General features: G+C 37.9%; 3 protein-coding genes and 1 pseudogene across 4 annotated transcripts; all 4 read right to left on the reverse strand.

Moving 5' to 3' along the window:
• Nucleotides 1-2,180: 2,180 nt before the first annotated feature.
• LOC119767556 lies at nt 2,181-2,719 on the reverse strand (annotated as a pseudogene). Its single transcript, XR_005277590.1, has one exon. The product of XR_005277590.1 is annotated as an uncharacterized LOC119767556 (transcript).
• A 4,816-nt stretch (nt 2,720-7,535) lies between these two features.
• LOC119767189 lies at nt 7,536-8,127 on the reverse strand. The gene has a single exon (XM_038255158.1). It carries the CDS (start codon nt 8,088-8,090, stop codon nt 7,620-7,622), a length of 471 nt encoding a protein of 156 aa, XP_038111086.1. The 5' UTR covers nt 8,091-8,127; the 3' UTR covers nt 7,536-7,619.
• Nucleotides 8,128-12,105: 3,978 nt separating this feature from the next.
• On the reverse strand, nt 12,106-13,060 carry LOC119767210. Its single transcript, XM_038255264.1, has one exon. The coding sequence runs from the start codon at nt 12,866-12,868 to the stop codon at nt 12,347-12,349; it is 522 nt and encodes a 173-aa protein (XP_038111192.1). The 5' UTR covers nt 12,869-13,060; the 3' UTR covers nt 12,106-12,346.
• A 1,979-nt stretch (nt 13,061-15,039) lies between these two features.
• LOC6049650 (elongator complex protein 4) lies at nt 15,040-16,424 on the reverse strand. Its single transcript, XM_038257743.1, has 3 exons — nt 16,167-16,424; nt 15,985-16,100; nt 15,040-15,926 (listed from the first exon to the last, which is right to left on the reverse strand). The coding sequence occupies exons 1-3, from the start codon at nt 16,315-16,317 to the stop codon at nt 15,078-15,080; spliced, it is 1,116 nt and encodes a 371-aa protein (XP_038113671.1). The 5' UTR covers nt 16,318-16,424; the 3' UTR covers nt 15,040-15,077.
• Nucleotides 16,425-16,757: the final 333 nt, after the last annotated feature.

Below are 16,757 nucleotides of genomic sequence, written 5' to 3' on the forward strand. Positions count from 1 at the left end.
TTTAGCATAACTTTTGAAGTACTTTACTAAACTTCATAATTTTCAATAGGGACTTATGGGACCCCAAGACGAATCGAATGAGACCAAAACGGTCCAAATCGGTTAAGCCAGTGCTGAGATAATCGAGTGCATATTTTTTGCTGCACAGACCCACATCCCTACACACACACACACAGACATTTGCTCAGAATTCGATTCTGAGTCGATAGGTATACATGAAGGTGGGTCTAGGAGGTCTAATTGAGAAGTTCAGTTTTCGAGTGATTTTATAGCCTTTCCTCAGTAAGGTGAGGAAGGCAAAAATTTGGAGATGAAAATACATGTTTTTATCAGCAAGTTCAAACACATCTACACTCAAACCCCGTTGGTTTGACAACAACTGTTGTCAAACGAACGGGGTCACTTTTTAGTTTGACACCCCTTTTACACGGAGTTCACACATACTACCAAACGTTTGTTTTGATAGGGTGCGTGAGCGCCGTGTAAAAAGTGACAGTTCGTCACTTTTTAGTTTGACTTTGACCAACCAACGGGGTACAAACTAAAAAAGTGTCAAACGAAAAAGTGACCAACAACCGGGGGTTGAGTGTATTGTTTTGTTTTGGCAAACTATTTAAGTGATTGACCTCAAACAATACATCAAAATTACTTGGATCGGGATTGCGCCTGGAATTGCCTTCGAGGGATTCTTGTGGTCATCGCTAATGATCGCATCGGCCAGAATTACAAAGGCCACCGGGAAAGAAGATGAGGCTTCTAAAGATTTGCAAAAAAAAAAAAAGAAAAAACGGTAATTCTAATAAAACTATTTAAACCCATTTTTACTAACTGTCTGCAGCACTCTTTGAAAAATTTCGGAGCTACGTGATTTTTCACGTAGCATCTACGTGTGGATTTTTTTGAGTGTGCTAAAACAATTGCTAAGTAGAGGGAAAACACTAGTTGTCCCATTCTGGGTATTATGAGTTTTATTTACATGGCCTTATTTCCCATTTCGCACAATCTTTTGCATTCTTAGGCACCTTAGAATGGACATACTTTTCCTTTGAAATGTACAGACATTCAGGATATTTAACATTTTCAATGATGTAATACTTTCCCTCCTTTTCAATCTTCCACTCATCAGTCCTAGCTGTGGTCCCTTGTTTGACGGTAAACACGGTATGATCCGGATCCATTGGCGCGTCCAAAATCATCATGTATTCGTTCCATGCTTGATTGAGAATTCTATAATACGGTCCACTTTTTTCAACAGTCCACATTTCCGGCAGTCCCAATCGGACAAAACGAAGCTTTGATTGGGAGTTCTTGGCTGGCACGAGGTAGACCACCGGTTTGACGCTCAAGAAATAAACACATCCGGTGGGAATCTGAGCCAGGATAGTTGAAATAAGGGCTAGTAACAGAAGGAGTAGCATGGTTCAGCTTTGAATTTTGAATAAAGGCTGTTACGATGAATCTGCTGTACTTATAGCACTTGACTATTCTGTTTGAAAATGAATTACTCAAACATTGCACAAAACCGTCGTTGCCATAAGCCAAGTATGTTCCTTTTATGTAAACTTAATGTGATATAAAAACCCAACAGAGCTGTATGTATATTTTCATTCCATTCCAAAATGTTTACAATTCTTTATCTAGTGCTCGTACCAGCTATTTTGGCGCAAGTTCCCACAGGATGTGTTACATTTAAAAATGTGAACACAGGAAAATTCCTAACCTCAACCAATATTTCACAAGCAAACCTTCGAATGGCTCGTGGCAATGAAACCAAAGACCGCTGGAGTATCGAGAAATTTGACGAAAATTACAAAATACAAAACAGTCAGTTTAAGGAATATTTGGTGGTCGCGAAACGACCCTTGCACTCGGAACGCTCAGTTTATACAGCAAAGCCAGGATCTGCGGAGGTCAACAATGTGGACAAGTGGAAAATCGAGAAAAAGGGTGACCAGGGTTTTACTATCAGCAACGAGAAGCATCCAGGTTGTTTGTTCTTTGGGTCGTTTGGAAATGCACATTCCAGGGAGGGTCAGAATTGTACAGGTGAACTTTATCAGTGGACCATTGAAAAGTGTTGAGGAGAAATAAATATTACATTTCTTTAATTGATGAATGGATTCGTTTTTTTCCGAAGTCAAAATAAAAAAGTTTTTAATTTAATTTTCTTGATTCCACAGATGAATTTATTTCGTATTCATCATAATTATCAATGGATAGCTGCAGAATCTAACAAGTTTAAATAAAAAGCAATCAGCACGACTTTATTTCCCACTTGGTACTGATCCTCTGAACAGTTTCCCTTATCCTTGGTGTAAGCATTATCGTACTCTCCAATGTGCAGACATCCTGGATGTTTAACGTTGCTTATACTGTAATGCTCTCCCACTGGCTCAATCTTCCAATTTTTCGTATGAACCGTTGTCTCAGGTTTAACGGAAAACACAGACCTTAAAGAATCAAAATCGGCTCCAAATGCCATCATGAATTCGCCACTCTTTTTATGCATCACAGTGTAACCCTCGTCACCTTTACCAATTTCCCACTGTTCCTGGCCATCATTTTTGCCAACGATAAATTTAAGTTTCTCTCCTTGCGTTTTGGTGTCAGCAGCAAGGTATTTTCCAGATTCTACACTCTTGATCGTGGCACAACCTGTTGGAACGTCTGCCAGAATAGATGGGATGATCACCAGACTGAGATAAATGAAGATTTTCATCGCACTGGCTGTTCAAGTTTGCACAGTTTCTTATTGATCTCACTTTTATAGATTTTCTTCAAACCAGTCATTTTTTATTATCATATCTGATTGCAAAATGGTCGTGCACTTGTGGTGATAAACAGCACAATTGCGGGATTGCAGGATTGCGAAACATTCATTTGTTTTAACAACAGAGCGTTTGCTGCTTGTTTAAACACCTTATCTACCACGCTTGAACCTGTATTGTTTGCATTTTTTATAATTGATATCTTTTCCTAAAGATTCGAGTTATTCTCAACGTTTTAGTTTTACAACTTTGCCGGCCTAAATTATGAAGAAAAAGTTTCTTTTTCAAAGAGAGCTGGAAGTTCATAATGGGTATGCAAGTGTTTTAAAAACAAACTTTTTTTTCCAGAGCGTTTGGCACGGTATGTCCACGCATCCTTCCTCCCCTGTAGATTCTGTGAAATCACAAGACTTTCCAGCATGCTTCCATCGGACTGGCTGCTTCTGTGTTAGATGAGATTAGATTAAATTATCTTGAGAAACGTATTTCTTTTCGATTTGGTGTCTCTGGAAAATTTGGAGCTAGTGGATTTTTCTATCACTTGAAGTTAAATTCAAGAAAATACTTTTTTTTTTATTTTCGAGATGATTTAGCGAACAAAAGTCAAAATTTGTACTTTGATTTGTGATGGTGCAAAATCTAATTCAGATGTCATGATTAAGGTTGGTGAAATTTCATGATGTCGCGGACAGCGTACACCCAACTGGCAGTCGCATGATTGTGATGCATGGCGGCATGAAAGTATATCAGAATCTGCATGAAATCTGTCCTCATGCATTTTTTGCAATATAGGAGTATGACATTTTTGCCCGTTACCGACAATTATCGACATTACCGACGGCTTTTTGGTTGTATTTCACAAAAAAAAACACTCAGTAGAACGAGGATTGAACCACCAACTTCTAGATTATTGATCCGACACGCTGCCACCGCGCCATGGACGCTGGATGAAAAGAGAGTGGAAGAGCACCAACATATGCTTCTCTTTGGAGTGTTGCTCGGGGACGGGCCAGCATTATATGTGTTGGTGAGAACTGCAGATCGCTGAATTTTTTACAAGCGGGCAAAAATGATCTACGGGCTTGCTGCAAAAAATGTTATAAAATGTGACATTTTCTGCAGCAAATCCAATGTTGCAGATTTTGAGATATATTTTTCCTTTGGGTGTAAGATTTGTGAAATTGCACAATTTTCGCGAAATCCTGAGGAATTCACACATTAAATTTTCGCATATAAATATCATATTTAAAAATATATTGCTTCAACGAAGGTTGGAAATGTAAAATTCATATGTTTAAAATTGAAAAACGTAGTATTACAATAGAGCAATTCCAGCTCAAATCGTGAATGTTTCTGGTACTTTTGCACCCGACCCTCTCCAATTTCAGTGAAACTTTGTAGACATGTTATCCTAGACCTATTTAAGCCAATTGTACTCGAAAATAACATTTGAGAAGGACGTATAAGTTATATAAATATTTTTGAATTTTGTAATTTAAAAATCACTGTATCTCGAAGCCGTTGCATCGTATCAAAAAGTGGTCAAAACAAACTTGTAGGAAATTTGATGGGCTTCCAGGAGAAAATAAATTCAAATAAAAAACCACCACAATGTGATGATTTTGATTTTTACGTTTAAAATTTAAAAGTTAAATTTGAAGGTGATGTCACGATTTTTTTCTTCAATATTTTTGAGGAAATAGTCTAAAATGTTACAAAAAGACTCAAGAATACCAAAATCATTTACTAAAACTGTTCTTTTGAAAAGTGGTCTAAACGTCAAAGTTTTTAAAAACCGGTAGAGTGAATCGAATTCTAAGACAGTTTTACATAAAAGTCTCCAAAGTGACCATGTCCAAACCTTGTGAAGATACAGCGCGCTGCAGCGGATTTAAAAATAAAAATGTGAAAAAAGGTTTTTTGTGTTTTTTTGGCAATTCCTATATGACAGAATTGATTTCTTTGTCTCCTATTTTTTTACCGGAAAGATCGTTCAATTTCCCATAAGATTTCCAAAGATCAACGAAGACCAACTTTTTCAAACCTTTTTTTTCGTAAAATCGCGATAACTCATGATTGATACAAGCAAACCCCTTATCTATCAAAATTTTTGTAATTGTCTGGTCTACAATTTTGTAGAAAATTGTTACACTCTTAAAAATAGAAAAAAACACAACATTTTTAAATGAAATTTTTTATTCCAAATGAATAAATTACACTTCTGGGTCAATGTAGATGTTCCAAAAAAATTTACGGTTAAGTGTCAGACAATGGCAGGGTTCTAAAAAAAATGTTAATGTTTTTTTCGATGAAAAGCACGTTTTTTTCGGAATTCTAAGTACGCCATCAAATCGGGCGTCTAATTTTACATAAAGTCCCTTTGATACCAAATTTCTATCTCATCACCGTTTAAGCCAGCAAATTATTGTAAAACACCTCTTTTTTCGCATGGTCAAACATGGAAGGGGTTGGACCACCCCTCCGTCACGTGATATCAAAAAACGGACCTCGGATTCGTGATCAGGAACAAAAGTTATGCCTTTGGACACAGTTTCATGTAAATCGAGAAAATTACCCAAATAAAAAAATCACACTATGTACTCAAAAGCATTCTATCACATGGTTGGAACTCCATACATCCTTTTAGCCCAAAAAGTGGGACGATTGTTGAGCTCTGTCGCTGGTATAGTGTAAATTTGTCCAACCTAGTCACAGCCTACTCAGAAAAAAAATTTGAATCTCTTATACCACTCGCAGATTGACAGACAGACCTTGTTTTTGTTTTATCTACCAATTCTGCGCGATTTCTTTGCCAACCCTTCATTTTGCATGCTCGTCTCAACAGTTAAAGCTTGCTCACCCTCGTTATTTCACTGATGGGTTGATAAAATCGTGGTTTCAAAAAGGAGCAGATTTTGATGTTGCGAATGGGTGATTGGAGGAAGACGCCTCCCTTATTTTTGTTCGATGTCACAGAATTCAAGCCATTTTATCAGCACTAGCTAAATACCTGTTCCCAAAGGAATAGAATGATTATTGAACATGAAATTTTTAACTGCACAGATTTTTCCGGCATTTTGGACCATGAAAAGTAGATAAATTGCAAAAACAAACGGCTGACACGGGAGGCGCGCGAGAAGAAAAATGAAAATTCAAATCATGGCATGCTACGATTTTGTTTACTTGAGGCATCTTCTCAGTATACCAGTTTTGATCGGATGAGGGGTCAATGCATATTTCATGTAGCCGGTATCTGTTTACGATTAAATGACATTATACAAATCTGGAGTTTTGTTTTAAAAGGTCCAATAAACCAAATTTCCAGTTTTTGCTTTTTGGGTGTTTTTGAAACCGCCTTGAGTCAGGGGTATTAAAAAACACCCAAAAAGCAAAAAACTGGAAATTTGGTTTATTGGTCCTTTTCAAAAAAAAAAACTCCGGAAATCAATTAAAATTTTGTAAAAAAATATTATTTTAAAAATTGAACGAAAAATAGGATGTTGAAAATGTTGAATATAGGGAAACTTACTAGAAAACTAAAATATTGTTTTAAGTAAGTAAGTAGTAAAAGAAAAAACACATAGGTTACATATTGTTACAGTATCATTATTAAAAACATCTTAAGTTAGAAACAAATATGTTTAGCAGTATATGAGTGTTATTATGAGATTTCATTACAGCAAAATTATGATCAACAAGTGAGAACGGTTCCAATTAAAATAAGGCTTACTAATTAGTTACATCTACTGGCAATTATTAGAATCTACTTGACAATGATACCTTGTAACAGATTGTCCAAGGCACAAAAGGCACATTAAAATCCACCATTGTAATCGGTTATCAGTACAAGAAAAACATAACCAGGTTTGGCGGAACGTCGCTCTGAAATTACTGCCTGGAAACCTTGTTTGCAATCACGGCAAGGCGTCATCCATAAACTACATCACGCTATAGTGGGGAGGGGGGTTGTCACAAGCGTGACAAAGTATGACAAGAGGGGGAGGGGGGTCTGTAAGACCGTGACGGCACGCTAGACTATTTCTTGAATACTGAAAATTCAGTCTAAGAATATATCTAGAAAAAGTTTAATGTTTGTTAAACTTCACTCACAAATCAAACACGACACAAGGCTTTAAGAAACAGAGTTTTTGATGATAGATTTAATATGCTTAAATCATCAGATTTTCTTTTAAAAAATAATCTGATTTCTATCACTCAACAAAATAAAAATAAAAATCCATATACAACCTGTAACAATTTAAAACTAGCTAATGAACCTTTTTATATATCATGCCAAAATTGTTCAAAAAATCAACAAAATCTGACGTACGTTGGAGCCAGCGTGACAAAGTGTGACGTAGGAGGGAGGGGGGTTATTTTTTGCCAATTTTAGCGTGATTTTATGCGGTCATTTTTGGCCCTTCAAAAGTTTCCGAGTTTTATTACAAGAGTTCAGCCAAAAATGATGAAGTTAAATTGCACGCCGAAGTGCCGTTAAGTCAACATTATGTGCTGGATGGAAATACATGCTGTTATCCAAAACATATAATACATAATTTGCTACTTTAAATAATTTACTGAAATTCAAAATATTATTTCTACACGCACTATGGACGACCCATCGGTGCAAAACTGCCATAAAAACTGGTAGAAAAGTTGCAGCTCTCCACCGCGAGAGGCAGCACCTGTACTGTCCCTGTTTTTGAACCTAAAGTTCCACATATGTGATTCTATGATATTCGGATTGACTTGAATAAAACAAAAAAATCTCTCTAATGCTCCCAAATATTCATTAATCCTTCACCAGTTGTTAATTCTATACAATTATTCTGCTATTACCCTAGCTTATTTTTAACAGCTCTCGATGCGCCATTTGAAAATTTTTGCTACATCACACCGAGTAACTACCTGCGAATAAACCCAGGTGCCAGAGCCCTGAATCAGGCAACTCGGCCGTTGGACATTTTCTATAACGCTGTACTTTCCATCCTTGGTGATTTTCCACTTATGTCCCGAAAGTCCACTCTTTCCCGGAATCCACAGGTACACGTAATGGTTGTGGGCCATCTTTGAGCTCGATGCGACCAGGTATTCGTCAAACTCTTTGTTCATAATGGTGTACGTGCCATCGCCAGCGTCCTGGATGTCCCACTTTTCCGGGTCGTCCTCCTTGGCCGCGACGTTTCGCGTTTTGTCGTCATTCTTCGTGGAAGATGTCAGGTAGCCGCCGAAGTTAAGGTGTTTAAGAGTTACACAGCCGGTCTTCGATTGGCCGAAAATGGCTGGAACGAGCACTAAGCACACAATAAGTAGTACCTTCATGGTGCCTTCAAGTGATAATAAATTACAATTGACGATAGCTTAGCCCGTTAGAAACATTTATACCACCTCCAACGGAAACTATCGAACGATGTTTACTTCTAGATGTGAACAGATTTGATGACATGACTGTCAATTCAACTTGACTACCGCAATCAAGATTCTATTTGTTCATTGAGCAAACTTACTTATTGTGACTTCAAAAGGCAATGTTGTTACAAAGTTTAGTTAGAACACTTTGGTATTTAATGAGACTAGTCTAGAAAATGGACCCATCGCTGATTTTTTTCATTTAAATAAAATTAAATTTTAATACTCTTATACCAAGTTTAGCTACTGAGGCCGTGAGGTTAAGGGTTTCACCTTGTTAGCGGAAAGTGATGGGTTCGTGACAGGCGTGGCCGAATGGTTACGCTGTCCGCTTTGTAAGCGAATGATCATGGGTTCAATCCCCATCTGCTCGAGCCTTCCGTCGGATGGGGATTTAATTGTTGTTGGGGTTGAATATTATATATGTCATATAGGCGATCATGATGAAAATTCACCAAAATCTAATAAAAAAATCTTATTTTATTACCATCTTTTTTTAAATGTAGGTTCAAGCAGAAACTTGCAATTTCCCGAGCAGACGGAAATAACTTGGGAATAACATTTTTTGATATTTGAAAATACTAGGCCAACAACACTTTATGTTATTTATAACAAGATTTGTTATTCGCCGTTATGATTTTTTTGTTAATAGATTGTTATTGTAATAACAGACTAATAACATTCAAAAAAAAAAAATATTTTTCGAACAAATCTTTGTTATTATTTTTTGTTATTTTAACAACTAATCCGATCATCCCAATAACAGTTTTAGGTATTCTTCCATAACAAAAAATGTTATTCCCAAGTTTTTCTGGCTTTCAATCAATATCAGACCGATAACAAATTTTGTTATGACAACTCTTATGCAAAAATGGATTTTGCAAGAATATTCCATAACACTTTCTGTTATTTTAACAGTATTTGTTATTGAAATGACATGAATTTAGTTATTACCGTCTGTTCGGGGTGGTCTGGGGGTTGAAAAAAAAACTGGGGGTTGTTAAAGTGGATGATTTGTTTTGGGGTAGCAGAATTTGATGCTATAAGCAAGAAAATAAATAAATAAACACGAAAACAAAAGTCCTTTATTTCAAAATTTGACACTTATTTTGTCTTCTACATATCGACGACGTCGTGCTATCTTGTCGCAACCGCCATTTTGACGTTCCGAGATAAACGGGTTTTAATGTTTGACCTTGAATAAGCAAACACGAAAGCACGCAATGAAAACAATAACAAACACGTTTTGATTGGCTGACCATTCTGTGCATTGTCCCGAAGTTTGGTTGAAGTTGGTTGCTGGAGTCCCGAGTTATAATTACAAATGATTACGGTAGTCTAACTTGTACGTGCGTCAAACGTGTTCTGAACTGAAATCCCTTTGGCCAGTTGTCGCACCAACATCAATTTTCAGGGAGTGACAAGATAGCACGACAAGATTGAAACAACTTTCATATGTAAAGTGATCAGGATAGAAATCGAATTTTGGGGATCTGTGAAGGTCAAAGGGGGAGGCATAGTGAGCTGCACCCAAGTAACATTTTTTCCTGGAGTTCTAGAAGAGCTCTTCAAGATAGCTGCAGCATAGCAGTTCGAACCGCAGTAAGATAAAACTCTCTTCAAGAACTCTTCCAAACTCCTGAAGAAGTTTTGAAGAGAATTTTATCCTACCGCGGTCCAAACTGCTATGCTGTAGCTGTCTTGAAGAGCTCTTGTAGAACTCCTGGAAAAAATGTTACTTGGGCATACAATGGCGTTCTTCACTCACTTTGGCCCAAAATGCACGTACGTCAAGTTAGCACGACGGTGACGATATGGCTTCAACAACGTTCAATTTTCCATTGAAACATATCGGATGTACATATCGTTGCTTTTTTCGCATAAATCCATGAATGTTATACATTTCAAAAACTCTCCTAATAACAAAATTTGTTATTCGTTCGTTATACTGACTAAGAAAAAAAATACCACAAATCGCACAAATGGAAAAAAATTCTAAGTGTCCATAACACAATCTGTTATTAATTTTTCTTTTGTTAAATATGTTTAGATCTTTGGGATAATTTTGTCTAATTTCGTCGGGGTCATTATTTTGGCCATGAAATGGGGTCCTTAAGCTAAAATGATTTTAAAAAGTTGAAATTTTGGAAGTTGATTTTTTTTAATTATTTGATATGCCCCCTAAGGGACTTTGCTAAAATTGGCTAAAGGACTTTTTTTTTAAATGGTTAGAACTGTGGGATAATTTTGTCTGATTTCGTCGGGGTCATTATTTGGCAATGAAATGGGGTCCTTAAACTAAAATTATTCTGAAAAGTTGAAATTTTGAAAGTTGATTTTTTTAATTATTTGATATACCCCCTAAGGGACTTTGCTAAAATTGGCTAGAACTATGGGATAATTTTGACCAATTTCGTCGGGATCATTATTTTGGCCATGAAATGGGGTCCTTAAGCTAAAATTATTCTGAAAAGTTGAAATTTTGAAAGTTGATTTTTTTAAATTTTTTGATATACCCCCTAAGGGATTTAACTAAAATTGGCTAGAACTATGAAATAATTTTGACCAATTTCATCGGGGTCATTTATTTCACCATGAAATGGGGTTTCAAGCTAAAATTAATCCAATAAAATTAACTTGGAGAGTTCATTTTTAAAATTTTGTTATATTCCCTAACGGAATTGATTTATCTATTGAGAATTTTTGAAGTGTGAATAGAAAAATCTGTTATTATTTTCACAGAGCCAGGAAGTCGGAGCTGACGTTGAAGTTCGAACTGGAGTGAGACCTCGGAGACTGCATCGGATTCAGCAAATTTTCAGCAACTTTTACTTGGAGTCGGAATCTCTGAAGTCGGGTATTTTTGGAGAGCTGAAGTCGTCGTTAACGTCATATCCTGCATCCAGAGTCGGAGTTGTCTTCAAAGTATGGATTCAAAGTTGCTTGGAGGTACTTGACTCTGCAGCCCTGACTAGTTCAGAGGAGTTATGGCAACTGCAGGGTTATTTGCAAATTACAAATAAACCACAACAATAACTTTTTTTGTTATGGAGACATACCAGTTCAAAAACATTTTTTGTTATTATGCTGCTCCACCTCTCCGCACAAAATAACAAATCTTGTTATTCCTTCATGATTCCTTCTGTGTTATTGGTTTGTTATTGCAATAACAACATAATAACAGTTTAAGTTGTTCTTCGAACAAATCTTTGTTTTTGATTTTTGTTATTTTAACAACTAATCCGATCATCCCAATAACAATTTCGATCTTCTCACAATATCAAAAACTGACCTTCCCAAGTTATTTCCGTCTGCTCGGGTTTGTACAACAAAATTTGAACCATTTTTCTAAGACATGAATGCCTCAAAAGTGGTAAAATGTCTATAATAAAAAAAAGACGGTTTGGCCATTCCCCAGAAAAGTTCTTTCTTGAACTCGTAATGTACTTTAAATCCTAAATTGATCAGTTTTAAAGTGTGAAGTGTTTAGATTTCGGTTTTACTGTGATAACTTCCAAAAAGTCAAAGGAGGAAAAAATCAATTAGTGTCAGCAGTTATCACAAGTTTTTTAAGCGATTCCAATATTGATTTAATGTAGAAAATTTAATATCATTGAGCAAATTCAAACAAAACAATGTAACTGGGCGAAAGTCGAAGTGTAAACAAAGAGTATGTCCTGCTCGTTCCTTTTGTTCCTAACATCCACTGACGTAAGCAGGACATACTGTTTGTTTACACTGCGGATTTGTCCTTTTACATTGTTTTGCTTGAATTATAAGCAATTATGCCAAACGGCGTTACACTAACTGGCATTATGACAAACGGGAAATAAAACATGTTCTTCAAGGTATTTCTGTAAAGGGTGTCATTCTGGAGAATGGGCCATCCTGGGAAGTGGGATTCTGTGAAATGGAATTCTGAAGAATGGAATAGAGCCACAATTTATTTCCGATTTATTCTCCAATTACTTCTTGTAACATTTTGACTGCATGTTAGTGCAATTTTGTAAATAAAGTAATATTTTTGTCTATTTTTTTGTTGATCATAAAAAGTTGATTTCGAGGTCTAATACACATGGGTGGAATTACCCATGACTATTACTTTCCATGTAAAGCACAATGCAACGTTTATTTCAAAATTTGTCACCTTTTTCACTTTTCACATGGATCTAACAACGTTCAATGTTCCAATGAAACAATTCGTTCGTACACATCGTTGCTTTTTTCGCATAAATCCATCTTATAGAACCTACAAACAGGCAGCTCCCGTGTTTGACATTGCGAATCGAATAATACTTGCCATCCACCCGTTCGATTTGCCACTTGTCGGATTCCTCATTCGTTCGGGGAATCCAGGTGTACACGTAATTGTTATTCCCCGAATAGGTCATCCAATCCGAAGCGAACAGGTACTCGTTGTGGTCCACGTGCATGATCCGGTAGTTGTAATCACTTCGGAAGATTTTCCACCGCTCCGGGCTCTCCCTGTCAGTGACGTGTCGGTGTTTTGGGTCGTACTGCGTTGACGAGGCCAGGTAATTTCCAAAGCGCCTGTGCCAAAGAGTTACACAGCCGGTGGGGACGTCTGCCAGGACGAAGGGGGCAAGCGCCAGAAATAAAGCAAGAACGGCTTTCATTGTTATTGATTGATTACACTTGATGTTAGAATGGATCTTTAGTTGTTGCAGCATTTATTTTATACTCTTCTCTTGGATATTTGCCATTTACATTGTTGAGAAATGTTCATAAATATTGTCAGAGCCTTTGGTACCATATGTCATGAAGTAATAAATTCTTGGAACCGATAAAAAAAATATTTTTTTTGTGTTATTTAATCGGGCTCAAACTTTTTAAGTGCCTTCAGTATGCCCAAAGAAGCCATTTTGCATCATTAGTTTGTCCATACCATATACTTTTCCATACAAATTTGGCAGGTGAACATACAAAAATGATACCTGAAAATTCAAAAATCTGTATCTTTTGAAGGAATTTTTTGATCGATTTGGTGTCTTCGACAAAGTTGAAGTTGTAGGTATGGATATGGACGACACTGAAAAAATTATACACGGTAAAAAAAAATGTGATTTTTAATTTCACTTTTTGTCACTTTATTTTTTTCATTTTCTGATATGTTTTAGGGGACATCAAAAGCCATCTTTTCAGACATTTCGGATAAAAACGGATAAAAAAATCTTTAACCGAGTTATGATTTTTTGAATCAATAGATACTGATTTTTTCAAAAAAACGTTACTTAATCCACCTTAAGGTAGGCCTTCCTCGCATTCATGTTGTATTTTAGGTGGTTTTTACAAATTAATTTAATAGTTTATTTTTTTTCTTAATTTTTTTTCATTTGTTTTTTTTTAATTATTGATTTTACTTGAACAGCAATTTTCAATTCTTTTTTTTACCAACTCTTCAAAATAAAGGTGAAAAATCTCATGAGTTATATATTTCAGTAAAAAGTTCGTGTAAATCTTTGTCGAGACAAAATAATGCAGCAACATAATTAATACAGATTTTTTCCAGAAGAGACGCAGACACTGCGATGCGGCAACCGGGCGATACGCATGCAAGGGGGTGTGGCTGCCAATCCCCCGCGTGGTCAAAAAGTCAAAAAAGCAAAAAGACCCGGCCTTTGAGGTTATGCAAAAATCACCCTTTTTTGTAGCTAAAAAAAACTTTTTCTTGGCAGAACTTTAAAATTACTTCACTAAACAGAATAAAATTTAATAGGGTCTTAGGGGACCCCAAAACGAACAGAATAAGGTGGATCCGGTCAAAATCAGTACAGCCAGTTCTGAGATATTCGCGTGGAAAAAAAATCATTTTTTACACACATGCCCACAGACATTTGTTCAGAATTTTGAGTCGATAGGTATACGTGAAGGTATATCTAGGAGTCATATTTAAGAAGTTCATTTTTCGAGTGATTTTATATCCTTGCCTCAGTGAGGTGAGGAAGGCAAAAAGTCTAAGTATTGGTCGCAAAAATTTATCAACTTTAACCATGAAACCTCTTTTTACACCTAAGCTTCCATCCACCCCGGGATTTTGAGCGAGTTGTGGCGCTATAACCACGGCAAATAGTGTCCAGGGCATTCGTGGAAATACAATGTCCCATCCCAGAAGGTCCCAGGTACCAAAACCTTCTTAGCATGGTGCTCCCAACGAATACAACCAAATCTCGGAGCGTATGGTGGTGTGTCCCCACGCTTCTTCCTCCCCTGTCGATTCAGAATTGTGTTGTTGTTCGAACACTCGGTGCTCAAACTCAACCCAATTACGAGTCATCTCTGCGATACGGCTTTACGCAGTAGGCCTGGCCGCTTTAACGCTTGTGATGTTTCAATGCATTTTCAATGCAATGGCGCACTACAAATGTTAATAAATGACAAGAAGGGTGCTAGGCGTCATCTAACCTAAGGCACTCTCCAGGATCCCTTCGAAAGATTGGCTGCGCTAGGGTCTGATTAGATTAGATTAGACTAAGCTTCCATCCACCCCGGGATTCGAACTGATGACCTTTGGATTGTGAGTCCAACTGCCTACCAGCGACTCCACCGAAGCAGGACCCAGGGAGACGACTCCTACACCTGGACTGAGCAATCGACCTAACCCTCTAGGTTAGACCGGGGCCAACATTTACTTCCCCATCCGACGGAAGGCGTGGTCAGACAAATCTCGTCTCGAAAATTTTTACCGGGACTGGGATGCCACCGTCTGGGATCAAACCCAAGCCGACCGACCCAAGGTCCCGGTTAAACCGAAGGCACCAAAAAAGTCGAATGAGCGAAATCTCATAGAATTGCTCTCCTTCACATTGAATTAAATGTACTGTAAACGGACCGAAAAAAATCCTTTTCATCAATTAACATCCATTTATTCCAACTAAACCTTTAAAAATCCAACTTTCCCATCCCCCCTCCTCCCCCACTGGAACAACTCATCGTGGCCGCCTTCCCGCCCGCTCCCCGCTCATCCCGCTCCTCGCCCAGTTCCGGCGGCAGGTGCAGCTTCTCGATGACAAACTTCCGGCGGCGCAGTTTGAACGCCAGATCGCGCGTTTCCGGCACGAACGCGGCCAGCGAATTGAGCGCGGAAATCTTGCCAATGTCCAGCAGGCCGTGGTACTCCTTGAAGGCGGGGTTCGTCTCGCGGTCCGACCCGGCAAACGACTCCAGCCGGACGCAGAAGTCGGTCTGGTCGAGGAGGCGCTCGTACAGGCGGGATGGAGTGGCGGCCAGATGTTGGAAGAGGTGCGTCGGCAGGGTGACGAGACAGCAGGACAGGGTGTTGCGGACGATCGCTTTGAGGATGGTCAGGAAGCGGATGAGGTCTTGGGGGAAGTTCTGGTCGTACCAGAGGGGAGAGCCGATGGAGTTGAGACAGATTCGGAGCAGGTTCTTCTCCTTGACGTCGGTGTTGGCGGGGTCGAACTGAGGTTTGCGGGATTTGGTGTGAATTGCACTGAGCAACGTTTGATAGCAAGGATTTGTGAAGGTTTTTGATGGTTCTGATAGGACCTCAGAACCGTCCCAATAGGTAATGTCGTGCTTGGACAGTTCGGGCTCGTCAATCTGCTTGGAAAGATCGAAAAAGTGGCCAATTTGGGTGCTTGGCTTCTGCTCCAGATCGACTACCGACAGGTTGTTGTACCGAAAGGCAATCCGCATCTCGTCAGGAGTTTGTGCTTTTTGAGGTTTGTCCTGTTCGGTGTCGTTAACCGGGGTTGGAAGTTTCTTCATCTAAAAATAATCAATTTTTTGGGCTATGATAATGTTTTGTAACTAGATTGATTCTTACTAGTTGAACAGGATCTTCCTCTAAACTTGCCGTAAAGATCGAATGGTTATTTACTAAGCCTTCAGCCAGAAAGTACTTAGTAAGAACTCGAGAATAGTTGGCATATTTGTCTTCCTCTAAAGGTGATTAAGATTTGTAAACATTCAGTGCATCTTGCTCGCCCTCATTTATTACAAACTTACCAATAGCAATAACCGACCCGATTGGGAAACCTCCACCGAAAACGTGGTCCAACGAAGGGTTTCCCGAGGACAGAATCGTCTGACCGCTGTGCAGCGACGCTCGCGTCCCCTTGATGGAAATTGCGCCACGGCGCTTCACGAAGCTGGACATTTCGAATTTCTGAATAAGGAAATTTATTTAACTGAAATAAACCCTTTGACAAAATAGCTAAATCCAACAAAAAACACAACGTTTTAAATGAAAACAAAAACAAATCATAATGTTCATAATGACACTAGCGCAAGAGTTTGACAGTTCTCAATGTTTTGTTCTTAAATAATTCAACTAAAGAATGTTTAGAAAATACGTGACGCACTTCGAGTAAGTGAAAAATACATATCTGGAGTTTTTTTTAAAAAGGACCAATAAACCAAATTTTCAGTTTTTGATTTTTGGGTGTTTTTCAATACCCCTGACTCAAGGCGGTTCTAAAAACACCCAAAAAGCAAAAACTGGAAATTTGGTTTATTGGACCTTTTCAAAAAAAACTCCAGATATTTTGTAACAAATTTGTCCAAACATTAAAAAAATCATTACAAATGAATTCAGTC

Source organism: Culex quinquefasciatus, chromosome 2, assembly GCF_015732765.1.
Source record: "Culex quinquefasciatus strain JHB chromosome 2, VPISU_Cqui_1.0_pri_paternal, whole genome shotgun sequence".
NCBI lineage: Eukaryota > Metazoa > Arthropoda > Insecta > Diptera > Culicidae > Culex > Culex quinquefasciatus.

Excerpts from the sequence above, each read along its gene's own strand:
- LOC119767189 (XM_038255158.1), bottom strand. The coding sequence starts at position 8,090 with ATGAAGGTACTACTTATTGTGTGCTTAGTGCTCGTTCCAGCCATTTTC.
- LOC119767210 (XM_038255264.1), bottom strand. The coding sequence starts at position 12,868 with ATGCTGCAACAACTAAAGATCCATTCTAACATCAAGTGTAATCAATCA.
- LOC6049650 (XM_038257743.1), bottom strand. The coding sequence starts at position 16,317 with ATGTCCAGCTTCGTGAAGCGCCGTGGCGCAATTTCCATCAAGGGGACG. Across the intron at positions 16,101-16,166 it reads CGGGTCGGTTATTGCTATTG|AGGAAGACAAATATGCCAAC; the intron begins GTAAGTTTGTAA and ends AATCACCTTTAG. Across the intron at positions 15,927-15,984 it reads AGGAAGATCCTGTTCAACTA|ATGAAGAAACTTCCAACCCC; the intron begins GTAAGAATCAAT and ends GATTATTTTTAG.